This window comes from Moschus berezovskii, chromosome 22, assembly GCF_049115385.1.
Source record: "Moschus berezovskii isolate FMDL1 chromosome 22, NW_MosBer_1.0, whole genome shotgun sequence".
Lineage (NCBI taxonomy): Eukaryota > Metazoa > Chordata > Mammalia > Artiodactyla > Moschidae > Moschus > Moschus berezovskii.
In genome coordinates, this window is record NC_142481.1 from 37,610,632 (window position 1) to 37,629,088 (window position 18,457).

Below are 18,457 nucleotides of genomic sequence, written 5' to 3' on the forward strand. Positions count from 1 at the left end.
GACCCGGTGGACTATAGCCTGCCAGGTTCCTCCATCCGTGGGATTTTTCAGGCAAGAATACTGGAGTGTGTTACCATTTCCTTCTCCAGGGCGTCTTCCTGACCCAGGGTTCGAACCCAGGTCTCCTGCATTGCAGGCAGATTCTTTACCGCTGAGCCATGAGAGAAGCCTGTATACATATACATCCATACATATATATTTTATAAATTAAAAAAATTTTTTTCTCAGATTCTTTTCCATTATAGTTTATTACAATATATTTTATAATTGTTTGTCATGCTTTGCTTCTGAAATTGGCTAAAACAACACATGTTCATTCATTGTGGTTCAGCTTTCTTGTAGTGATGAGGTATGCTCAGTAATTCTTGCAAAGTGGGAGAATCTTACCCATAAATTGTTTCCAAATGTAGTGAAGTTCTTACAGATTCTGAATGGAATCCTTAAGGAAATTTGACATGCTAATTTTATGTTAATTGACTTTTTTTCCCCGTTTCCTTTTTATCTTTGTGCTAAGTTGCTTCAGTCGTGTTGGACTCTTTGTGAACCTATGGACTACAGCCCTCCAGGCTCCTCTGTCCATGGGATTCTCCAGGCAAAAATACTGGAGTGGGTTGCCATGCCCTTCTCCAGGAGATCTACTTGACCCAGGGATTGAACCTGCATCTTTTGTGTCTTCTGCTTTGGCAGGGGAATTTCTTTACCACTACCAGCACCTGAGTTAGTAATTTTGTTTTTGTGCTTCCCAGGTGGCCCCAGTATTAAAGCATCTGTCTGTATGCTTTCCACTTACATTTCGGTATTCTTGCCTATAAAATCCCTTGGACAGAGGAGCCTGGTGGGCTACAGTCCACAGGGTCACAGAGAGTCAGGTACAACTGAGCACACATACACGCATGCACACAATTTCGCTTTCAGAGCCTAGGCATCATTTTGGAAGGCTCTCAAAAGCTTGTGGACCACTGGCACAGGGCCTTAGCGTCCCCCAAGGCCCTCAGCAAAATGAAAGGGCCCCCCTTCACCTCCATGGGGTTCTGTCTGGTCGCAAAGAAGCCACACTTGAGGCCCACAGTCTCCTGAGTGGAGTTGTTGGCAAGTTTGTGGACAATGCACTTAACCATAGTAGTTTCCAGGGCATGTTCCCTTCCACCACCTCAATCCATCCCAGTGACAGCCTTGTGACTTCAATATCATTGGCCCTTTTCACAGGGGCACATGTTAAGGGCCAGAGAGGGCTCTGACCTGCCCAGGGCTGCACAGACCCAGCACTTGAGCCCTAAGCTAATGTACAGTGGGCAGAGCACGGGACTGGGGTCTCGGGTGCATCTCTGTCTCCAGTTAGCAGCCTTCACTCTGTGCAGGCTCTCCACTGTGCACCACAGACGCCATGGTGGACAGACACACTGCTCCCCCAGCATGGGTTCTGAAGTCACCGGGCCTGAGTGGGGCCCTGGTTCCATCCCCCAAGCTGTGTGGCTGTGGGCAAGTCGCTGCCCTCCTGAGTTGTCCTTTCTTTGTCTGTGAGGTGGGTTTTAGTAGTGGGCACCTCTTGGGCTGCTGGGAGAAGTTCATGAAATCATCTTGGTAAAGCAGTCTGTAAAACAGTGCCTGGCACATAGTACATCCTCCATGCACTTTAGTTCTTGCAAATGCCGTTCTTATCATGTAAGTGGAGAAGACAGGTCGTCAGCAACCAACTACAGCAAAGGGTGTGACGCGTGCAATGGGACAGGGACTGATCGCATAATAAGTGGGCGGGAGGGTGTCACAGGAAGGCTTCCTGGAGGAGGTGACATGAGTGCTGGGTTCTGAAGCATGAGTAGGGATTAGCCAGGGAAGCAAAGGGGGTTGTTCCCAGCAGAGGGAACGGCATGGGCAAAGGCCTGGAGGCAGAGAGCATACCCTCCCAATCTGGAATGATTCCAAGTGGTAGAGGAATGGCACACCCGGGAGCCCAGCCAGTGCAGTGTGGGCTCGGCACTGTGTGTGTGAAGGAGGGGCCTGGCCTTGCCTCTGACCCTTGCAGGGTCTCATTTGCAGATGAGTCAGAGCTGATGGTGCAGCTTCCGGACAAGATGCGGCTGGACCTCGCCATCGACGTGAACTATGACATCGTCAGCAAAGTGGCACTCTTCCAGGTATGGCCTCCCCAGTGCCCCACCCTCAGGACTCTGGAAGACCCCGAGCCCACACCTTCCTCTAAATGGCTCCTTCCCCTCCTGTTGGGGCCAGGGCTGTGACCGGCAGATGATCTTTGACATGCTGAAGAGGCTGCGCTCTGTCGTCTATCTGCCCAACGACTACGTGTGCAAGAAGGTGAGTGGCCGGGACGGCCACAGGGCAGTCTGGGATTCGCAGCCCCCGCCCATTGGAGCTGGGCTGTCGGAGGGGGCCCCTGGGAAGGTGGTGAGGTTTGCAGGTGTGGGCAGAGCAGAATTGCTGGGAGGAGAGGCGAGTGGCAAGCTGACCCCAGGGCTCCCGGCTTGCTTGGCAGCAGGAGCTCCGGGCACAAGCTCAGATGTGTCTCAGCCTGGCTCCCTCCTCATGGGACCATGGGGACCAGGATAAGAACCCCACTTTACAGAAGAGGAAAGTGAGGAGCCAAAGAGGGTCGGGGTCTTGACTGTGCTCATGGAACTGCTCCTAGCGTCTTGGTCTTCCCATCAGGAAAATGGGGCTGGATAGGGGAGGGAGAGGTCAGAGGTTGCAAACTGATGGTCCTTGCCAAGGAGCCAGGCCAAACGTCTCATGGATTGTTTCCTCCCCACACATCTGGTTTAATCTAAAAATAAAGTTTTGAATTAGTCTCCAACCTGTAAAAAATGGGAAGGTTTCAGGAATTCCCTGGTGGTCCAGTGGTTAGCATGTGGTATTTCCACTGCCATGACCCAGGTCCTTGGTCAGGGAACTAGGATCCTGTCAGCTGTGCAGTACAGCCAAAAAAAAAAAAAAAAAAAGGAAGGTTTCACATAAAAATCCAGATTTCTGGCTGAAAACAGAAAACTGAGCCCCACTTTCCCAAATAGCAAGAGTCCTCTGGAATGGAGAAGGGAATGGCTCTGAAGAGATGCCCCATGCCCCACCGCTCCCGACTGCCCTACTGGCTCCCTTCTCTCCTTTACATCACCTACCTGATCCCAGGGAACATATGGATTTGTATCCCAGGGCTGGACAGTCTCTAAGACCCCTTCTGCTCCCATTTTTTGGGATTTAAGGTAAGACTGAGGGCACTTGGTGACTGAGTGGTCAGGGTAGGAGAGCAGGAACCAGATTTCAGAGCTGTTAATAAGGCTTAGTGTGTGTACAGGGGTGGAAATATTGCTTAAGAACCCCCTGTAAGACTCAGGAACCCCCAGCCCCAGAAGGGCCCTGACTCCAAGTTGTATGCTGCACAACAGCGTACAATTGGAAGCAAAGAGCTGACGGAAGAGGGACAAGGATGCTGTAAATGGCTGAGAATTCAAAGCTGCAGCCTTCGAGGCCAAGAGAGGTTTGGGAGCAATAGAGTGATTTGTCTGACACTGGAGCCACTTCCTAGCTGTTCAGCCTTGGGGAAGTAGCTTGCCCTCTCTGAATCTGACTCCTCTCATAGGTAAAGTAGGGATATTAACAGTATCTCCCTCATGGGGTGGTTGTGAGAATTTAAAAATATGAGCATATGGAGTCTGGCACCGTGGCTGGCAGAGTTGTTGCCATTGCTGTAGCTAGTATCCTCATGGGTAATGTAGACTTGACTTTGGATGGGAAAGAGTGAATCAGATTGTTGGGGAGTTTGCAGAGGCAGCTGAACACTTGGTGAACATGTGTTAATGGCGCCCTCTGCTGACAGATTTTGTCCTGTGACACTCTTGCCGAGACACACCCCCTAGGCCACCCCTGGGCTGCTTAGTGACATGAAGGTGAATGCTTTAGACACCTCACATTTCAGCCCCTAATTGGACTCTGAAACAGGGGAAGGAGACTTTATTCTTTTTTGTTAAGAAGGCCATGCATGTGTGAGATGCCCAAGAAACATTTGTCAAACGAATCAAAGGCAAAAGCCACTTACCTGGCCTTGGTCTCTGCTTAAACACACCAGGTATGACCAATAGTTCCCTGGCCAGAGTGCTGGCCTCTGAGGGCTTGGGGATTAGAAGGTGCTTGGCAGACTGGCTATTTCTGATTATAGTCTGAAGCAAATCATTCATTCCTTTGGTTTAATTTGGGACTAAGCCCAAATTGTATCAGTCTGCCAGGGCTGCCATAACAAAGTACCACAAACACAATGGCTTAAACGACAGAAACGCATTGACTCACAGTTATGGAGGCCAAGGTCCGAGTGTCAGTGGGGTCGGTGCCTTCTGAGAACAGTGAGCAAAGGATCTGCTCCAGGCTCCTCTCCTCGACTTGTACCTGACTGTCTCCTCCCTGTGTCTCTTCACACCACCTTCCCTCTATGCCTGACTTTGTCCCCAAAGGCCCCTTTATAAGGACACCAGTCCTATTGGGTTAAGGGCTCCCCCAACTCCAGCACGACCTCGTCTTCGCTTAATTCTTTATATCTCTGATGATCCTTTTTCCAAATAAGGTCACATTCTGAGGAGCTGGGTGCTAGGACTGCAACATATGAATTTTGGGGGGCACTCAGTTCAACAAGTAACAGCCATGAGCTCTGGAACCAGACTGCCTGGGTTCAAATCCCGGCTCTACCTTGCTGAACTTTGTGACCTTGGGCAGAGTTCCTACCATAGAGGGCTGTTGAGGACTAAGTGGTTTCAGCCACATAAAGCACTTGGAGCAGCACTTGGCACCGAAAAGTGATAGGTAAATGCTGGCCATTCTCATTCACGCTGTCATTCCCATGTCAGTTAGCAAATGCCTCCCATGCACCTGACAGGATGTGGGGGAGTCACAGGTATCAGCCAATTGTGTGAACAGTGCAGGCTTTTCCATGCCTCGGGGCCCTCCATGGTATGCACAATTGGGAATCTGCCCAATACTCCTACACCTGGGCCTCCTTATCTAGCACTTTCCGTTGTACCACTAAGTCCCTACCATAATCCTGCCAATTAGGCAGGTTGGCAGGGTGGGGGTGGTCATTCTCCCCAATCCACAGATGGAGAGACTGAGGCCCCCGAGGGGAACCACACGCCAAGTCAGCGGAAAGGCTGGATCCCAGCCTAGGTTCCACCATGCTGTGCCACCAGTGTCCGGGCCCAGCCCTGCTGTTCTGTGGTTGCTTTAGGTGATGACAGGGGGACCTCCCCTTCTCTGTTTCAGGGGGAGATAGGCCGGGAAATGTACATCATCCAGGCGGGGCAGGTGCAGGTCTTGGGTGGCCCGGATGGGAAATCCGTGCTGGTGACGCTGAAGGCTGGATCTGTGTTCGGAGAAATAAGGTCAGAGTGGGGTGAGACGAGGGCCTTGGGCAAAGGCTGGGGAAGGGGGTGTGACCCGTGAGGGGGACCACATCCTCAAGGGTCCTTTGGTGGGTCTGAGGAAACCACAGTGCAGGCAGCACCAGCATTTGCTGACACATGAGAGAGGTGGGCCTGATACCGACCAGGGTGTAGAAATTGACGGGAGGCCAGAGAAGAAATTCAGGCAAGGCTTTACTGGGGCCCTGGCTGCACCGGAGGGAGAAAGAACAAGAAAAGTTTCCCTTCCTCACTTGGTCCCTAAGGTGGGGTGGGGGTGGTGAGCTGGTTTCGTATATGGGCTCAAGGTAGAGGTGTTTTCAGGGGTTGGGCCAGAGGGGTGGCTGGGGTATCAAGGAGGAGACGTTTGTCCAGGTGCAAGCATTGCAGCCCTGCAGTAAAGGGCCCCAGGTCCCAGCCTGTCTCAGGCCCAGCTCTCGCCCACCTGAGGCCATTATGGTGCTCCAGGCAGGGGTGAAAGTGAAGATGCTGGTGTGATCAAAACCACAGCCTTGAAGGGCCTCACCTCCCTCTCATCTCTGCCCCAGCTTGCTGGCTGTTGGGGGCGGGAACCGGCGCACAGCTAATGTGGTGGCCCATGGGTTTACCAACCTCTTCATTCTGGATAAGAAGGACCTGAATGAAATTCTGGTGCATTATCCTGAGTCTCAGAAGTTGCTCCGCAAGAAGGCCAGGTACATTTTTTTTTTAATTAAAAACAATCCATATAGACTTTAATATGCATTTTCCTTAGGGGCTCAGACTTTCTTTTACGTAACTGTAGTACCTTTCTCAAAAGTAGGAAATTGGAGATTGAAACAATACTGTTATCTCGCCTCTAATCCACAGTCTAGTTTTGCTAATTGTTCCAAGAGGGTCTTCTATAGCTTTTCTTTTCTTCTTTTCTATTCCTGGATCCCCTTTGCATGACATTGCCATGTTAGTCTCCTTTGATCTGGGACCAGAGTCCCAGATCTTTATTGATGTTTAAGATCTTTATTGATCTTAACTTCTCTGAAGAGGACAGGCCAGTTGTTTTGCAGAATACCCCTCCGTTAAGATTTTGGGAAAAGATTTATGTATTTATTTATTTATGGCTGTGCTGGGTCTTCACTGCTGCACACATGCTTTCTCTGCTTGTGGCCAGCAGGGGCTTCTCTCTACTTGCAGTGCTCCGGCTTCTCATTGCAGTGGCTTCTCTTGCAGAGCGTGGGCTGGAGTGCTGGCTCAGTAGCTGTGGCACACAGGCTTAGTTGCTCAATGGCATGCGGGCCGGGGATTGAACCCACATCCCCTGCATTGGCAGGCAGACTCTTTACCACTGAACCACCAGGGAAGTCCCCTCCATTTAAGTTTACGTGATGTTAATGTTTTCTCACCCTTGTCTTCAGGTTCTGCGTTTGAGGCAGAAATCACTGAGAAGTGCTGTTGTGTCCTTCTCAGCACAGCATATTGAGAGGCACACGGTGCTGCTGTCCCACTACACTGATGATTTTTACTCTGATCACTGGTTAAATTTTCCACACGTTAAAGTCACTATTTTTCTCTTCGAAATTAGTAAGTAACGAGTGAGAAGTCAAGACGATTTAGATTTCCTGTTCCTCATCCTGCTTTCACACACTACTTTCAGCCTCCAGTGAAGGTTCTTTGCAGTGATTGCCATGATGGTTGCCAGTGGTGATTTTCTATCTCCATCATGCCTTCTACATTTATTAACTCGTGTCCTACTATATGGAAGAACTTTCTTTTCTTTCCCATGTATTTATTCATTTATCTATTTATAAAGATACAGATTTGCTTTATCCCATGAACACCCTGTTACAATCATGGTTTTGATGCTCCAGTCGTTCTGGACTGGCCACCTCTTCAGGCTGGGTGTAGTGAACCTTTGTTAGGTCTTATGTTCTAGCACTTTTTTGCTTACAGGCATAATAAGTTGCCCTAGATTCATCTTATACTTTCCTTGCTGCATCCCTGGAAATGGTCATTTCTCCAAGGAGGCTTGATTCCTTTTAGAAGGGAATGGTTTTCAGAAACTAAGGTCTGAATACTTCCTGGTAGCTCAGCTGGTAAAGAGTCTGCCTGCCATGCAGGAGACCCCGGTTCAATTCCTGGGTTGGGAAGATCCCCTGGAGAAGGGATAGGCTACCCACTCCAGTATTCTTGGGCTTCCCTCGTGGCTCAGATGGTAAAGAATCTGCCTGCAATGCTGGAGACCTGGGTTCGATCCCTGGGTTGGGAAGATCCCCTGGAGAAGGGAACAGCTGCCCACTCCAGTATTCTGGCCTGATCTATTCCATGGACTGTATAGTCCATGGGGTCACAAAGAGCCAGACATGACTGAGTGACTTTCACACACTCATTGCTACTGGGTTGCTACTAGGCCTTCACAGTGGATAGAGCTGGAAAAGGCACCCCCATGTACATTTGTGTGTATAAATGCAAATATATACATATATATGCATCATATACATCAACATCTATTTTTTGTCTGTGTCTATCTGTATCTCTGTTTCCATCTAATAGTTTTGATCCAGTACCACAGAGTTCATTCTAATCTCCATCTCCAGATTTGTAAGTTTCTTTTTCAACACTGAGAAATTTGACTCCTTGTATCCTCATTACATTTATTCATTTGTTCTGTCCTACAGTATAATGTAGTACAGAATTCCTACCCCACACTATGGGAAAGAAGAAGGCCTTAAGCAGAGAGTAGTTCTTTCCGTCTTTAGCCTGAGTCCCTATGATATACATGTTGTATTCAGAGTTGTTTGGGCTGATTCTGTTTTCTTTGCTTTACTGTGATTGTTCTGTTTATTTGAAGTACAGCCAGGTTCGTATGTTTCATTTTTCATTTCATTTTAGTGTTTCCCCTCTTTGATCATTGTTGATTTTATGTGTTTGGAATACGTAGAATATTAACATGGCAGAAGTCTACAAAACAGTACACTCAGAGTCCCAAATACCCCCACTCATTGCCACCCACCCTCTTTAGGAGCCTAATCTCATTAGTTTCTGCTTTTTTCTTCCTGTGTTTCTTTTTGCAAAAATACGAAGATTCATGACCATTTTGTTATTTCCTTTTCTGTCTTACACAAAGGGTAGCATACTGTAGATTCTCTTTTGCACCTGACTTGACTTTTTTCATGTGACAATAAATACCAGAAAACATTCTCTGTGAGTCTACAGACAGCTTCCTCGTTCCTTTTGACAACTGCAAACCTATGAATGGGCATGTAGGCTAGTTCCAGTATTTTTCAATTATAGATAGTACTGCAATGAATAAGCTCATGCATGTGTATTTTATATTGTTGGGGGATTGGTAGTTTTGGTTTTTTTTAGCTGTGCTGTGCAGCTTGTGGGATCTTAGTTTCTCAGCCAGGGACTGAACCCTGCCTCCGGCAGTGAAAGTCTGGAGTCCTAACCACTGGACTGCTAGGGAATCCCCTGGAATAGGTAAGAAAAGCAGTTGTTTTGCTTTTAAACCCATAAGATCAGGTTTTTAATTGAGCAATGGATGCAGCTTGATGTGGTAGAAAACAGACTTGGGAGAGTGATAGTACTCAAATGCTGTCTGTGCGCAGTACTGGCTGCGTGACCTCGGCAAAGTTACTTTCTTTTCTGGTCTCAGTTTTTCCACTGGAAAACAAGGGCGATCACTTTGTTGTGGAGTCAATTCAATAAAAACTGTACGCGAATGTCTCCAGCAGGGGGCCCAGCACACAAGAGAGCTCAATATATGTTGATAATAATGCTTGTTCCTCTTTATCCATTAAATTTTCCCTATAATTTTCCATGGGATAATATCTTTTTAACCCGCCTATCTGGCATTTTCTCCCATACCTTTTATCATGTATTCATATTTTCCATTTCAGTCACCATGAATAAACTACACCGAGAATGATCATGATCGAGGGGAAAAACTCACCAGTATCCATTCATACAGCACAATAATTTATTGAGATGATATGTTGAGGCCCTGGGGACAAAGCAGAGACCAAACAAAGCTTACATTCTAGCCGGGGAGACCAACAGTGGAAAAATGAGTGACTGTGTGATATGTCAGCTGGAGATAAAGGCCATAAGGAAATATAAAGCCACCTGAGGAGACAGAGGTTCTGGAGGGAGCTATGTGAGATAAGTTGGTCAGGAAGAGTCATTCTGAGGACATGGCACTTCAGCAGAGACCTGCCCACAGTGAAGGAGTGAGCTGCCTACAAGGAAAAGCATGCCAAGCAGAGGGAACAGCATGTGCAGAGGTTCAGAGGAGACATAGACTTGGTGTTACACAGAGACCAGCAACAAAATGAGCATAGGTTTTTATGGGGTGGGAGGAGTGGAAGGGGTGAGATTGGGTGGGACCTTGTAGGGGAAGTCTCATATATAGCTTTAGTTTTTGGTCTGAGGGAGACAGGAGCTATGCAGGGTTTTACACTGCAGAGCAACTTGCTGTGACTTAAGTTTTTAATGAAATCCATTTGGCAGCTCCCAGATGAGTGGAAGCAGTGTCAACCTTAGAGCATAATACAGGCAAGGCACTGGGGTCTCCTGGGGAAGGAAGCTGCCCCGTAACTCATCTTACCCGGCTGCTCACAGAGCAGCCACTGGACCCTTCCAATGGCTGGTTTACCTGAGCTTCTGCCAAAGAAACAGGAAATAAAAATAAAGTCAATTAACATATAAGTAGGAGAAGGCAATGGCAAGCCACTCCAGTACTCTTGCCTGGAAAATCCCATGGATGGAGGAGCCTGGTGGGCTGCAGTCCATGGGGTCGCGAAGAGTTGGACACGACTGAGCGACTTCACTTTCACTTTTCACTTTCATGCATTGGAGAAGGAAATGGCAACCCACTCCAATGTTCTTGCCTGGAGAATCCCAGGGACGGCGGAGCCTGGTGGGCTGCCGTCTATGGGGTCACACAGAGTCGGACACGACTGAAGTGACTTAGCAGCAGCAGCAGCATATTCAAGTTTTGCCAAGTCTCCCTGCTTCACCCTACTCTCCTGAGGGAGAGTCAACCCTCATTATTCATGGATTCTGTATGTGAAAATTCACCTACTCACTAAAATTTATTCATAACCCCCAAATCAATACTCAAAGGCTTATAGGGACATTCACAGACATGTGCCCAGCGGCAAAAATTTGAGTCACTGGAAGTGCACTTTCCAGCTAAATTGAAGGTGACACTCTGCCTTCTTATTTCAGCTCAGATTGTAAACAAGTGTCTTTCTGTGGTCCACTTCGTACCATGTTTTTCACATTTTTGTGAATTTTGTTGGTGATTTTGCTATTAAAATGGCCCCAGGTGTAGTGCTGAAGTGAGGTCTTGTGTTTCCACGTACTGGCCTGAGTCACAGAGCCACACGTTCGTTGTAAATGAATAAACAATATTAAATAAGACGTCTTTAAAATAGACACACACAAGACAAGGTTACAAATCGATCAGTTGATGAAAATGTTATGTTGAGAGGCTCACAGTATCCAAATCCTGTATTTTCCCAAAAAGCCATTGCTCAGTAGTCACTAATTCCGTGTCTGCAGACACTTGACAGAGCTTAACTACTGCGGATAATGAGAACTGACTTTAAGTCTGAGAACGGGCACCAGGTTCCCCCTCCCCTTCCCTTCCTGCCCCCGTGCAAGAGGAGCATGGCTCAGAAAAGCCATACTTAGAGCTGTCATCCCATCCATCCACCTGGCTTAGGTGTGGGTTTGGGGGTCCCACAGAGGCCTCGCTCCTGGCTGTGCCTGCAGGGTGCTGGCCAGAGGCAAGCAGAGGAAGGAGGAGAGGCTGGTGGGCCATGTCACACAGAGGGGGCAGTGACACGGCTCTTCAGAGGCTGCTTCTCTGGATAACAAGCTTCAGGAGAGAGGCAGGGGGTCACAGATGAGCTCTGCCCACTCAAGGAGAGTTGGGGCTGAGAACCACAGGGCCTGGGGGTGTCTGAGTTGGTGAGAGCCCCGCGTGGGATTCTGTTCTAGCTGCCCACTTTACAGATGGGGGACCCAAGGCCCCGAGGATGTGAGCTGCTCCGCTCTCTGACTCGGCCACTCCAAGGAACGAGGCAACAAGGTCTCATGCGTGCTGCTCTCTCCAGGGGTGAATTATGCAGTGATTATAGTGAAACGCGTGTCAGATGAAAATGAGGATAAATTTCCTTAATCTGGAAGTGTCCCAGAAGTTAGCTCAATGTTTCAAAACAGAGACAGCCATTAGCAATCAGCGGAGGTCCCATAGCTGCTGCCTCCATGTCATTTGAGTACCACGCCGAGCCTTCCCTCGGACCGCCGTGCTGTGAATTATGGACTCAGATAAAACAGGTTCAGTGCCAGGCCTGGAAGAGGTCCCTCATGATTACTGTGTTTGTGGCCTCCTGGGGGAGCCCCAGCTAGACAATGCAAGTCTTGGGCAATTAATATCAATATGCACGATTTAAATCCATTGCGTCTGATTAGATAAGCAGCTAGTAATGGCCTCATTTTTAAACAAACAAGTTTTGCTGGAACCCTGATGAATGAATTTGCCAATTAGTTGCCTAGGCCCGCTAGATTGCAGGCGAAATTCATTTGTTCTTGAGCCAAACCAGTCACCATGTATCAGTAGCATGAACAATTCCTTAGAAAAGGCTAGGGCTCTCTTTGATAGAACATTCTTTCCTTATTTAGAGAAGCAGAGTGGTATACTGCATTGAGATCTGGGTTGTAATTCTGTCTCTGCCACCTCTTGCAATCTTGGGCATGTCACTCATTTCATACTGAGCCTCAGTTTCCCCAGCTCTTTTAGGTACAATAATCCCTCTGGCCAGCACACTGCAGACACAGCCAGGAGCGAGGGCTCTGTGGGATACCCAAACTCACACCTAACCCATGGAGTATCGTCACAGAGTATTGTCAGCATCCAAGAAGATAATAAATGTGATATTCCTCTGTAATCATTAAGACATGGGGTACTGGGGTCAAAGGCATGGGTTTGAATTCCAACTCTGCCACTTCCCAGCTGTGTGGCCTTGGGAAAATTATTCATCCTCTCTGGGCTTCCATATCCTCATTTGAAATGAGGGAGACTAATAGGACCTTCCTGCGAGGATCAGTGCGAGGATTATTCTGATAAAGAACAGACAGTGGATCAGTTATCTATTGCAGCATAACAACGTGACCACAAATGGAGTGGCTTAAAACCATGCATATTTATTATCTCAGAGTTTCTAGGGGTCAGAAGTCTGGGGACAGTTTAGGTGCATCCAGTACAAGGCAGTCATCAAGATGTGGGCCAGAGCTGGGTCTTATCTCAAGTCTCAAGTAGGAAGGATCTTCTTCCAAGGTCCCACAGTTGTTGATTGAATTCAGTTCCTCGTGGCTGTGGGACTGGGGGCAGCTTCTAGTGAGTCATTGGCCAGTGGCTGCCCTCAGGTTTAGGCCTCCCCAGCCACTCCAGTACTCTTGTTTAGAAAATCCCATGGATGGAGGAGCCTGGTAGGCTGCAGTCCATGGGGTCGCTACGAGTCAGACATGACTGAGCAACTTCACTCTTACTTTTCACTTTCACACATTGGAGAAGGAAATGGCAATCCACTCCAGTGTTCTTGCCTGGAGAATCCCAGGGACGGGGGAGCCTGGTGGGCTGCTGTCTATGGGGTCACACAGAGTTGGACACGACTGAAGTGACTTAGCAGCAGCAGCAGCATGACTGCTTACTTCATCAAAGGCAGTAGGGGAAGGAGTCTCCTTACAGGACAGAGGCCACAATCCCATGTGACCTACATTCACAAAAACGACATTTGATCTCCCTGGTTGTATTCCATTGGTTGAAAGCAAGTCACATGTCCCACCACACTCAAAGGAAGGGGGTCACACAGAGGTGTCAACACCAGGAAAAGGGATCACAGGGATCACCAAAGAATTCCTGCCTGTGAAGGTCTGAGCATACAGCCTGACACATATAGACACTCCGTGTTGATGATGGCGATGGTGATGATGGTAAAATAACAATAAAGCCAAAGAAGGAGAAGCAAGCAGCTCGGGTATCCTATTTCCGATTCCTTAAAGTATCCTGCATCATTTCCGATGTGACCTCAGAAAAGTCACTCAACCCCTCTGAGCCTCATCTATAAAGTATAGGAGTTAGATCCCACATCATTATGATTGTTCTTATCGTTCAGTGAGATGTGATGTCCCAAGCAACACTGAGCTGGGCTCAGAAAAGGACCTCAAAACTGTCAACCAAACCAGCCTGCATCACACAGCTCAAGTAAAGGGCTCTGCCCAAATGAGTGAGGCTTCGTTCTCTCCCAGAGCTTGCCAGTGATGTTAGTGGATGCTGCTTTCTTTCAGGCGAATGCTGAGAAATAACAACAAGCCCAAGGAGAAGAGTGTGCTTATTCTCCCTCCGCGGGCAGGCACCCCCAAGCTCTTCAATGCCGCCCTGGCCGTAGCAGGAAAGATGGGTGCCAAGGGAGGCAAAGGCGGCAAGCTTGCCCTCCTCAGGGCTCGACTCAAGGAGCTGGCTGCGCTGGAGGCGGCCGCCAGACAGCAGCAGTTGCTGGAACAGGTAATGCAGTTGGAGACCCAGCCACCTGGGCCATTTTAGCCACGTGCCAGGGAAAAGGCCTCAGGACTCAGGTGTTCCATTGTAGGGACTATTTTCCCTTCTTTGTATCAGTCTGGATTCATTTGGTTGCAAGTGACAGAAATGCAACTGACAGTGCAAGCTCAAATTAGCTTGAGAAAACGGAATTTACTGGAGCAGGTCATTGAAAGGTTCAGGCAAGCCTGGATCTACAAGTTCAAATGATGTCAATAGGATGAGATCTGCCATTCTGTCACCTCTGCTTCCCTGGCGGGTGGCTCCATTCCCAGGCAGGGCCTCAAGGGCTTAAGATGACACCCCCTAAGGTTACATCCTCCTGGCTGAGCAACTGCCACAGAAAGTACCTCTTTCCCAGTAGTCCCAACAAGGAGTCCCAGGGTTCATTCATGGTCATTTGACAGAATTGAGTGGAATCATGTCAATTCCTGATGTGTGGCGCACCACTGTGGTGCTCTCTGGGGAAGACCGGCTCATGTGCCCATCCCTGGACTGAGAGTGGGGAGGGGTTGGGGTGAGGAGTGTTCCCCCAAATGGAAGTTCGGGTGCTGCTGCAGAGGTAGGAGCAGTGGGTGTGGGCAGGGAATGTCCCTCCCCAGACGACAGTGATGGCCTCATATCTAATGTTGTGTCTGTGACAATTTAAAAGATTTGAAAGGAAAAAGCAAGGCGACAGGCATGGTGCCAACAGTCCCCACCCCCTAAGTCTAAAGGGAATTTTTAAATTAGTTCTGGGACTTTTTTCTGTGACTAATGCCAAGAATGCCAATTAGAATGATTGCACTAATTATGGTTGTTCATAACTGTCCTTTAGGAAGGCTGCTGGGAAGGGGGGATGGGGTTAGGCAGAAGCTCAGTGGCGGGGAGGTGGGGCAGACGGCAGTCTACATGACAGAATTCAAAGGAGCCTGGTGAACTCAGTCTCAATCCAGGCTGGGGTCAGAGTCCAGGAGACCTGCTCAGAGGTCATTTGACAGCAGGAGTCAGGGAATGACACCCAAGTCACCCAGGGTTTCAAGACATTCTCCAGACATCCACCAATGGCCCCAGACTGAGAAGAGAGGTGACTCTCTGGCTTACAAACTGCCAAGGGCAGGGTCGAGCTGGTTTTAAAAGTTGGACTCTTATGTGCTTGGCTGGTGTGTGGAGCTGAGTGAACGTGAGCTCCGACAGTGTTCTGAACACAGTGAAAGGTTTTATCTGAAATGGTTTAGCAATTTGTTGCTTCTAAGCGTTAGCTCTTCACCCAGGCAGCTTGAAGGTGTGCATTAAATTTGCATGCATGTGCTCATAAAAGGCAGTTTTAGAACAACCAGGGCAGAAGGGTGGAGTGCAAGGAACTCTTAACCAGCAGCCTAAAGACACAGGTCCAAACCCTGGCTCTGTCACCCTGTGTCCTGGGGAAGCTCCTCCAGGACACTCTGGGACCCAGATTACTCCTGGCTGTCACACGGGGTGGCAGAGATGAAGCAGGGTACTTTGCTACTTGTATAAAAGTGTGTTAAACAAGGTGAAACATTTGATGAACCTTCCCATGATCCTTCTGGCTCCATTCACAGCAGGAGGCTTCAAGAAGATCCCACAAGGGGCCCCATAGGCATCCCGCCCTGGAAGTGTGTTGTCAGAGTTTGGGGGTGGTGAGGTGAGACAGGCACACCAAAACATGCAGAAACAGCCAGACAGGGAGCTGCAGGTCCCAGAACTGCCTTGGTGTCCAGGAGCTTCTCGGATAACCCCACCTTTACCCACTTCCCTTCCTTCAGCACCCTCTCGCCTGAGTACTCCTCAGGGGGTCTCTAGTCCCCATAAGCACACTGACTGCTCTCATGTGAAACTCCCTAAGAACCATCGGGCCTTCTCCTCTGGAGGCTGTTCCCTGCCCAGCTTCCTCCCACTCAAAGATGGGGTCAGACAGCAGGAGGGGCCGTGGGTATCCATATAGGCTTGGATTTTCACCCACTTCCCTAATTATACCCATAGGAACCTGGGTCCCTTAGAACCCCGCAGGCTGGAGACTGGAGATACCCACCAAGTCCACAAACACAGGGACTCAGTTCAGCCTAACGCCAGTGGTACCCAGCCCATTCTTCCCTGGGGTCTCAGCCTTAGAGACCAGCCGAGAAATGGGCAGGCCACAGCCGCTCCTGCTCTCAGCAGCCTTTACCTTATATTTATTTAATTTATCTCTCTCTCTTTTTTTTTTGGACTGCACCCTCTGGTTTGTGGGATCTTAATTCCCTGACCAGGAACTGAACTCAGCCCTTACAGGGGAAGTGCAGAGAGTCCTGACCACTGAACCACCAGGGAATTCTCAGTCTACCTTATTTGCTTAGAGTTTTTCTCATACTCCAGCGAACACACATCCAGGCTAACTGGGCGGGGCAGGACATATAAACTTTGCAGAGGCGTTGGTGGCAGTCCCTCCTGGTCACAGCCTCTCTCTCCTCCCTCAACAGTTCAGTGTGGGGCTCTGCCCTTCATCCCGTTTTCTCACTCCAGCTTCCAGCCCTACAGCTCCACAGACACCTAAAATATCCCAAAGACCTTCACCAAACCCTGCCCAGACTTTGAATCCTTAAACTTCCCCACAATATATGTTTCTACCAAATAACCCTGATGCAGCTCCGACCAACGACCAACGTTACAGCTGTTAGATTTCACCTGCGGAGTGCCATCGTCCTCTCAGGGGTCCGAGGATGAGGAAAGTGTCCGAAACCCCTCCAAGACCCCTCTGCCTCACTAGTCACTCTTTCTGGATTCCAGGCCAAGAGCTCGGAAGACGCCGGCGTGGGACAGGCGGGATCGGCCGCCCCAGAACAGCCCCCGGCCCCAGAGCCGCCGGCCCCAGAGCCGCCGGCCCCAGAGCCCCCGGCCCCAGAGCCGCCGGCCCCAGAGGCCCCCGCCCCAGAGCCCCCGGCCCCAGGCTCTCCACCACCTGCCTCCCAGGAGAGGCCGGAGGGAGACGAGGAGGCCGCGGCGCGGCCAGAGGAGCACTCTGTGCGGATCCACGTGACCCCGGGCCCGGATCCCAGCGAACAGATCCTGTCGGTGGAGATCCCTGAGAAGCAGGAGGAGAAGGAGAAAAAGGAGGAGGAGACGGAGGAAAAGGAGGAAGGGGAGGAGGCGAGGAAGGAGAAGGAGGAGTGAGGCGGCAGTTAGTGCACTCCCCGCCCCTCTAGCCCCGCAGCGCGCTCCCCACCACGCGGCACCCCACTCGCGCCTGATCTCCGCACCCTCCGCTCCCTAAAGGCCAAGACGCTGGTCCGCGGGAGTGGCCTCAAGCGCTGGCCGTTGGTCCTGATCTGGCATCAGTTTCTCCATCTCCCGGGGCTGGTCTTGAAATTAACAAACTTTATGGTGTCTGTGCCGGGTGAGTTCCCACTGTCGCTAGAGAACTCTGCCTCCTCTGCACCTGTGATTAAGAACAAAATACTTTTCTGTAGGGCTTCAATACATGGGAAGCCTTGTTGGAGAAACAAAGAGCTGTTGAATGTTTGGATTTTCCCCTGAGGAATTTGTCTTCCCCTCATTTCAAGAACAGAAAACATTTCTGGTAGAAGTGGGAGACAGCTATGCTGTTCCTTTGGTGAGGTGGAGATTGCCCACGCATCTGACCTGTGGTCTGGTGCTGTCTCTCTGCTGGGCAGTCACATTAGGAATGCAATGCCCCTTATGACAGTTAGTACTTATCTTCCGCAGACTATATCCCATTGTGCCCAGTGATGCTGTTTTCTTAGATATAATGGAAATGGTTTACTGGCAAGAGGCTGTGAGCATTTCTGAGCATCCACTCTGCCAGTTACCTAATCCTCGTAATCAGGGATTAACCCATTACTTGTTTTTGACACCCTTGCTTGTAGAGATGATGATGTGTGCTAAGTCACTTCAGTCGTGTCCAACTCTTTTCGACCCCATGGACCATAGCCTGCCAGGTTTCTCTGTGGGATTCTCCAGGCAAGAGTACTGGAGTGGGTTACCGTGCCCTCCTCCCAGGGATTGTCTTTCCGACCCAGAGAACAAACCCAAGTTGCTTATGTCTCCTGCATTGGCACATAAGTTCTTTACCACTAGTGCCACCTGGGAAGCGCTAAGAGATAATGGTAGCAATTTCCACTAAACCTAGAAGGTGGAGTCTCATGACTAACACCACTGAAATTTCTGAGCTTTCTCCAGAACAAGGCATGTTGCTTTTATAATGAAAAAAGGAGAAAGAGTCATTCAGTCAAATGAATATTTATTGAGAGGATTATATTTGCATATCAAATGGCTCTTTGTGGGGTGCGGGTGATTAAAAACAAAAACTAGTATTGGGCCATTTGTTTCCATCAGCAACAATGAATAAAAAGACCTGGCATTCCAATAGGTCTTGCCCTTTTCATATAAAATTACAGAAACCTGGTGAACTACAGAAGGGGCCTTTGAAGGCTGGCAAAGTTGTGTTCTTAATCCATTCAAATGAAAGCACAGCATTCATTTATAT

General features: G+C 49.2%; 1 protein-coding gene across 1 annotated transcript in view; it reads left to right on the forward strand.

Moving 5' to 3' along the window:
• CNGB1 (cyclic nucleotide gated channel subunit beta 1) overlaps positions 1–17,124 on the forward strand; it is a 67,771-nt gene extending 50,647 nt beyond the window's left edge. The window contains exons 28-33 of the mRNA XM_055413227.2: positions 2,038–2,135; positions 2,230–2,313; positions 5,257–5,375; positions 5,942–6,088; positions 13,725–13,941; positions 16,741–17,124. Coding sequence (XP_055269202.2) covers positions 2,038–2,135; positions 2,230–2,313; positions 5,257–5,375; positions 5,942–6,088; positions 13,725–13,941; positions 16,741–17,124 — 1,049 coding nt within the window. The remainder of the gene's footprint in view (positions 1–2,037; positions 2,136–2,229; positions 2,314–5,256; positions 5,376–5,941; positions 6,089–13,724; positions 13,942–16,740) is intronic.
• The last annotated feature ends 1,333 nt before the right edge of the window (positions 17,125–18,457 follow it).